The 7,286-nt window shown below is 52.1% G+C and overlaps 1 protein-coding gene across 1 annotated transcript; it reads right to left on the bottom strand.

Moving 5' to 3' along the window:
* Positions 1-637: 637 nt before the first annotated feature.
* Positions 638-7,260, bottom strand: LOC116272767 (mucin-4-like). The gene is made up of 6 exons (XM_031661554.1): positions 7,012-7,260; positions 6,800-6,873; positions 5,058-5,122; positions 4,746-4,969; positions 2,756-2,918; positions 638-1,255 (listed from the first exon to the last, which is right to left on the bottom strand). Exons 2-6 carry the CDS (start codon positions 6,818-6,820, stop codon positions 1,051-1,053), a joined length of 678 nt encoding a protein of 225 aa, XP_031517414.1. The 5' UTR covers positions 6,821-6,873; positions 7,012-7,260; the 3' UTR covers positions 638-1,050.
* Positions 7,261-7,286: the final 26 nt, after the last annotated feature.

Raw genomic sequence — 7,286 nt, forward strand, 5'->3', positions numbered from 1 at the left:
GCTCAGAGGATTATGTGGAAGCTGATCAGGTTGCTGGGGACAAGTGGAGGCAGGGTAGGGCTGAAGGGCTGTGGGATGGAGAACCTCAGAAGACTCCATCTGGGGTCCGGGAAAGGACAGAGAAGGTATATTAGGGATCGGGTCCTCCAGATCTAAGGGTGGGGTGGTGGCATGTTTCTTGAGTTGGCTCCTGGAAAGGGAGCTGAAATGGTTTAATCCCTCTTCCATGAAACACAGGCGGTGGGGACAGCCACCAGAGAGGAAAACACACTGTACATTGATCCTTTTATGACTTTGTGAAATTGATGGACAGGCAGGTGGGGAGGGGTCCTGGGAGAGAGTCTGGGGCACTCCATCTTGGGGTATCTCTTTTGCCCTCCTCCTTAGAGGGGAAGCTTTGGCCTGTGCTGGGGTGGGGGAAGAAGAAGATGATGTGGAGCCTGAAGCAAGGTTAGGGTGGAGCAACTGAGGATTTCCAGCATGGGTGACCTGGCTGATTAGGACTGGATCCAGCTGCCCCTACTGCTCCACTGCCTGTCCAACACTTAACCTCCACACACTGTGCCCTCTGACGGTTTGGAGAAGCCTGTGCCCAGCCCTTCGGCCACCAGAAGAAAATCAGGAATGGAATCCCTGGTTTTGAAGACACAAAAAGTTAGACAGCTTTATTTAATAGACTTTAATTCGAAGTAAACCAGAGAGTTTTGTGTGCAGAAATATTTTGCTTAACTTAGGGCCATCACTGCATTATGAACTTTGGTGTGTGTGTGTGTGTATGTGTGTGTGCACGCGTGCACAGGCCAGTGTCCTTCTGTGGGGCCGTCTGCGTGAGGACCCCTCCACGCTTGTTTGTCTTTATGGCCTCCCCCTGTGCACCTGAGCCTATGAATAAGGTATAGTCTTGTCTTGAGTCCCAGTATTCACTCCCCTTGTAGAATCCTGACAGCCTTCAGTCACCTTCCCTTTTCCAGTCTCCCAAAAGCAATGGCGCCTTAAGTGTGCGGTGAGGATGGGGTGGGTCTTGAGGTAGCCTAGGCCACAGCTGTCCCTTCAAGGCGAGGCCTCAGCTGAGTGCAGGGGATAGGAGAAGCTGGTCCTGGAGCAATTCCAGAAGCGCAGGGCCACGAACACCCCGACCCCCAGCAGCAAGAGGCCGCCCAGGGACCCAAAGAAGATCCCGAAGAACACGTCGAGTTTCATGCTCAGGTGCTCACAGTGCTCTCCCCAGGCCGTGTAGATGGAGAAGGACACACAGCTGGCGACCGAGAGAGAGACAGCGTGTCAGAGGCGGGAGCTCAGCCTCCCAGCCCCGCCTCTTCCGCTGGGGAAGATGTTCTCTAGGAGAGGCTGGGCTCGCCCCACTCTCCGGAGAGAAAGACTGAGTCAGCCCTGAGGCCGTGCTGAAGTGAGGCCACTGGGCAAAGAGGCAGCTGTGGGCTTTAAAACATGGGCCTGGGCCGGGCCTGGTGGCTCACGCCTGGAATCCCAGCACTCTGAAAGGCTGAGGCGGGCGGATCACTTGAGATCAGGAGTTCAAGACCAGACTGGCCAACACGGTAAAACCCCATCTCTACTAAAAATACAAAAACTAGCCAGGCGTGGTGGCGGGCACCTGTAGTCCCAGCTACTCGGGAGGCTGAGGCAGAATCGCTTGAACCCGGGAGGCGGAGCTTGCAGTGAGCCGAGATTGCAACACTGCACTCCAGCCTGGGGACAGAGCGAGACCCCGTCTCAAAAACAAAAACAAAAACGTGGAGTGAATTCAGCTGCGCGTGCAGTCAGCTGTGCCTGGGCAGCAGGGATGCCGACTGGCCACAAGTGGGCATGCGCAGTCACAGCCCCGCCCCGGCCCCGCCCCGCCCCGCCCCGCCCGGAGAGCTGGGCCCCGCCCCCGCCCCGCCCACCCCCTTCTTCGGCGGATCTGGAACCGCAGCAGGCGGAGGGCGCGGAGACCAGGCCTGCGTGCACCGCGGCTTCCTGCGCTGTTCACCAGCGGAACCCCGGGACTGCTGGTGAGGGCAGGGGCCGAGGCGCCTCCCGTGACTGCGGGGCAGGGCTGGCCCTAGACACAGGACTGCAGGTTCCTTCCCCACAAGGAGACAGCAGGGAAGCAGCAGCCAGATCAGGTGGGAGGGTTTGACTTTGGGCCTCACGCCTGTCATCTCAGCACTTTGGGAGGCTGAGGTGGGCGGATCACCTGAGGTCAGGAGTTTGAGACCAGCCTGGCCAACATGGCGAAACCTTGTTTCTACTAAAAATACAAAAATCAGCTGGGTGTGGTGGTGCGCGCCTGTAGTCACAGCTACTCGGGAGGCTGAGGCAGGAGAATGGCGTGAACCCGGGAGCTGGAGGTTGCAGTGAGCGAGAACGCACCACTGCACTCCAGCCCGGGCGACGGAATGACACTCCATCTCAAAAAATAAAAAATAAAAAATGTTTGGCTTTGGAAACCGTGCCCTGCTGCTTAACCTACTGGCTCCCCGGGCAAGTTCCTGGTCATCTTTAAGCTGCAGTTTTCTCATCTTCGAAATGGTTTCAGTACCCCCTGTGGCTCCTTTGGGTTTCAGAGTTTGTAATATATTCTCCACACAGAGCAGGCACTCACAACTCTCCCTTCCCACTGTCCCCTCTTCCCAGGTCTCCGATCTTTCTCGTTACAAAGGGAACCATCCTAATTTCTGGACCCCTTGCGGTGTCTTGCCCAGCTTGGGTTCCCCAGCACTGTCATCCACCTCCTGGCCGCAGCCCTATGCACCTGCAGCGGGGCCCACTGGGCAGGTGCTGGCACTGGCCTCCATGGTCACAGTAGCCCCTACTGCACGGGGACACGCAGGTGAAGCCGCTCTGGGGGCTGTAGACCAGGTCATAGCCCTTGTAGCCATTGCATTTGAAGTAAGCCTTCAGCGTGCTCACGTTCACTGTCAGGAAGGACACAGATTAACACACAAAGCAACTGATGAACACTAAATCAATACCTTTTCAACCACGAATTCCTTTTCAGGTGTTTCTCCTGAGAAATAGAGAGGTGCACAGATACATATGCCCCTGCATATTCAGATCAGCGTGGTGGATAATAGTAACAACGTTTCAGAAGTGGGGTCGGGTTAAATAAACTGCACATCCTTACCAAGGGATGACAGTTCCTATGGAAAAGATTTCCTATGGAAAAAGTTTTCTATGGAAAATGCTTTCCTAAAGAGCATATGCTTTGAAGGTGGCCAGACTTGGGTTGAAACTGAAACTCTACTAGTAACTAGATGTGTAATTCAGGGAACATTCCTTAACTCTTTCAGTGTCAGTTTCCTTATCTTTAAAAGGAAATGATCATAATAGCACTTATGCTGCTGTGAGATTTAAATGAGGTAATATGTCCACAGTACTCAGTACACTGCCTGACACACAGTAAGCACTCAAAAAATGGAAATGATTATTCTAATGTATTTTAAAATATGACACTATATTCAAACCTACCATTATAATATGTCAAATGGGAATATGGATACAATATATGAGACAATCTGTTCACAAATGTTTAACGAGGAGGTTATCAAACATTAGGAATGATTTGATTCTTTAACAAAAAATCGATGTGTGAAGTTCTTAGGCATAAACGAAAGTTCAGAAGGATATGTACAAAATATTGTCTCTCTGGGGATTGGGATTACAGGGGTTTTTTCCTCTTTTCTTTTTGTTAAATTTGTGTTTCCTAAAGTTTCTGCAATAAACATAGGATACTTGTATAATAAAAATTATAGGTTTTCCTTAATTGCATAGTCAGGGTTTGCCTCCCTGGGCCTCCTACCCCAACTCCCCAACATACAGTAGTTCTGAGGGATTTCACCCACTGCTCCAGGAGAGAGCAGGCTTAGCCTGCATTCTAGGAGAAGCTCTTGCTTGGTCCCAGACCCAAGTAAAACAGCACTTTCTGTTGTGTTTGGGGTGGCCACTGCCCTATTCTCTGCCCTATACAGAAAATAGGATGTGTTACTCCTTTGTTACTCTGACAAGCTTGCCAACTTATACCTGTTCCAGGAGAACCAGGGGCTGTCAGCACTGAAAGGGGGCTCAGAAATCCCATCTCATTTTCAGATGGGGGTGCTGAGGCCTGGCCTGGGGAAGGTGCTCGGGGGTGCTGAGGCCTAGCCTGGCCTGGGGAAGGTGCTTGGGGGTGTTGAGGCCTGGCCTGGCTTGGGGAAGGTGCTTGGGGGTGTTGAGGCCTTGCCTGGGGAAGGTGCTGAGGAGTGTTGAGGCCTGGCCTGGGGAAGATGCTGGGGGGTGTTGAGGCCTGGCCTGGCCTGGGGAAGGTGGTTGCACAGGGTCACATCATTTCAGGGAAGAGTTGCCTCTGTCCCTGGCCAGTCTCCAGTCTCCAGCTTAATAGCCTGCAGCTGGAGGACAGACATGATGGGGGTGTCCTTGTGTATGTTTAAGTGCAATGGCATCTTAAGAAAACTATTAGCAATGTTCTGAAAATAAATTGCTGCTGTTTTATTAGCGGCCACAGTCAGCAAGGCCCTGGCTAGGTACTTGCTCTGTGAAGCTGCATACATGGGGCTGCCTTAGCAGTGCTGGCTGCTCCTGCTCTTGAATCTAAAAGGAAGCTGGATAAAATGTTCACGTTTTCTCTCAAAACCAAGCAAACAGAAAAACTCAACTAACTTGTTTGTGTGGGCGGAAGCACCTCCGTTTACCCGCCCCCTGCAGTGACCCCCACACTGTCCCCATTCCGGAATGGATGGACTCACAGGCTCTCACACCCCACACGTCTTCCCTGGAGATGGGCTGGAAGACCACGTGGTTCCTGGACTCCTCCCTCCTCCGTGGAACCTGGTATAAGAACGCCTCCACCACCGCAGCCAGCAGCTGGTTGTTCAGGAAGTCGATGACGGGGCCCCAAGGGCGGTACTGGAACTCCGAGATGACCATCCAGTGTTGAATGGGGCTTCCCGAGGCAGGTGCTGGGGAATCGCTGTGTGGGAGGGTGACGGTGAGGGGGGCCAGGGAGCGGGGGATGAGGAAGAGGACCTGGGGGCTCAGGGGGACACAGTCCCACTTACATTCGGTTCACTTGGCTGTTGCGGAGAAAGGCCCGCATGTCCAGGGTCCCCAGTATGTATGCCACCTAGGACAGAGGATGGGGGATGGGCGGGTAGGGGTGAGGCCCCATCCAGAGGGGAGATCCCCTCCCACCTTGATGCATGTATTCATCCCTGTTTCCTCCTGGAACAGGAGCCCCAGGGGAGACCCCCTCCCACCTTGATGGGTGTATTCATCCCTGTTTCCTCCTGGAACAGGAGCCCCAGGACCCCAGCACATTCCTCACCGTCTCTGCATCCTCGCACTCTAACCTAGCCCAGTGACTGTCGCAGGTCCTTGCTTAATAATGTTTGTTGTGAGTGAAGGGTTTTCCATTCTGTCCCCCTCCTCAGCCTCGCCTCTGATGCATGACTCATGACCCCTCCACAGTATACTGAACATGGGTTAAGTAGACCTAGGAGGTGGTCAGGGGCTGGGGGTGTCAAGGTGACTTAGGTGGAGTCTAAACTCAAAGAGTGCATAGTCTGGTGCAGGTGACAAATGTCAACAGATTTAATCGAAAGTAAAACTCAGAAATCAATCCGGAAATAAATCAAAAATCATCAAAATAAAACAAAGGAAATCAAAATCAAAATCGAAAAATCAAAATCAAAAACCAGAGAAATCAAAGAATCAATCAGAGAAATCAATCGAAATCCGGAAAATCAGGAAATCGAGAGAATCAGGAAATCGAAAATCAAATCTTGATCGAAATCAGAAAATCCAGAAAATCGAAATCAAAATCAGAGAAAATCAAAATCAAAATCGAAATCAGAAAAATCGGAAAATCCGGGCAAAATCAAGAAGATCCTCAATCAAAATCAAAATCGAAATCAAAATCAAGAGAGAAATCGAAAAATCAGGAAAATCAAAATCCATCAATCAATCAAAATCAAAATCAAACAAAATCAATCAATCAAAGTCAACAAAATCGAGAATCAATCAAAAATCAAAATCAAAATCAAAAATCGAAAAATCAAAATCGAGAGAAATCAGAAAAATCAAGAAAATCAGAAATCAAAAAAATCAAGAAATCAAAATCAGAAAAAATCAAAATCGGAAGTAGGGGGAGTGGGGGGAGTGGGGAGTGTGGAGTGCTATGTGTGCAGTAGTAATAATAGCAATTAGAATGTTGAATACTTGCGTGTTGGGCACCGTACTAAATGCTTGACGCACATCATTTAAACGGTGAGACAGCCTGTTGACTCAGGTGCTATGCTTGTCCCTGTGTTTACAGATGACCTGTTACATAATGTGTGTAATTAACATACCTGCTCTAGTGAGGGGCAGCGCAGAGATTTTGATTCTGGGTGTGCAGGATGCTAGAGCCTCAAACACTCGGCAGTTGTGCAACTTTGCCTGTGATTGGGGTATGGCATGGAAGCCAAGAGCAGGGAGCACCCAGTTCCCTCTGGGAAGTCAGGGAAGACTCCCTGGAGGTGAAACGTCCTTTGGTTTCTTCCAGGTCATACCCGAGATGCTTAGAGGTCGCGGCTGGGGTGACTTGGCACCCTGGCCTCTGCTTGTGGTGAGCTGAGGTTTCTGTCCCCGGCCTTCCTCACTTCCTAATGCCCTGCACCTCCCGTGGGGCAAGAGGCTCCGGCCTCCTCTGGCAATTGAATCCAGATGGATGACAAGATGAAGGCCGCACAGGGATGGTTCCGCCCTCGCCTGAACCCGCCAAGCGTCCCCTCCCACCCGGAGCGCGGCCCGCAGCACTGACCGAGGCGTTGACCTCTGCCATGGAGGCATTTTCCTCTTCACTGAGCAAGAGCTGGATGACTCTTAAGGGAGGTTCTGGAGATGGGAGAAGCAAATGTATCATCACCCCACGGTTTACCCAGACTTACCCAAGAAGTCCGTCGGGCCAGCCCAGGGCGACGGCTCCATTCCACAGTGACAGGTCACTGAAGACACCGGAGAAGTGGCCCTCACCCTAGCGCTCACTCCACTATGCCCCGGGCCTCCGGCCGCTCATCTCACGGAGCCAGCTGTGAGGTCTCTGCCTCCGTCCTTCCTCCACAGGCCACACAGCCCCGTGGTCCTTGCTGTGACAGCTGCCCTCCCCAGCTCCTACAGCCCGCACCTTACACCATCCCAGAGAAATCCGGAGCTCTGTCCTGTGACCCCAGAGCTTCCCCATCCCATTATCATATCCCATTCCCCAAAGGTGGGAGGAGTGTGGAGGTGAGAGGGCGGGGCCTGGGTGG

Source organism: Papio anubis, unplaced genomic scaffold (assembly GCF_008728515.1).
Source record: "Papio anubis isolate 15944 unplaced genomic scaffold, Panubis1.0 scaffold1874, whole genome shotgun sequence".
Taxonomy (NCBI): domain Eukaryota; kingdom Metazoa; phylum Chordata; class Mammalia; order Primates; family Cercopithecidae; genus Papio; species Papio anubis.

Coding starts and splice junctions, on each gene's coding strand:
- LOC116272767 (XM_031661554.1), bottom strand. CDS start 6,820: ATGGCAGAGGTCAACGCCTCG. Junction 4,970..5,057: donor AACAGCCAAGTGAACCGAAT/GTAAGTGGGACT, acceptor CCTCCCACACAG/CGATTCCCCAGCACCTGCCT. Junction 1,256..2,755: donor CCCAGTGGGCCCCGCTGCAG/GTGCATAGGGCT, acceptor CTCGGTCGCCAG/CTGTGTGTCCTTCTCCATCT.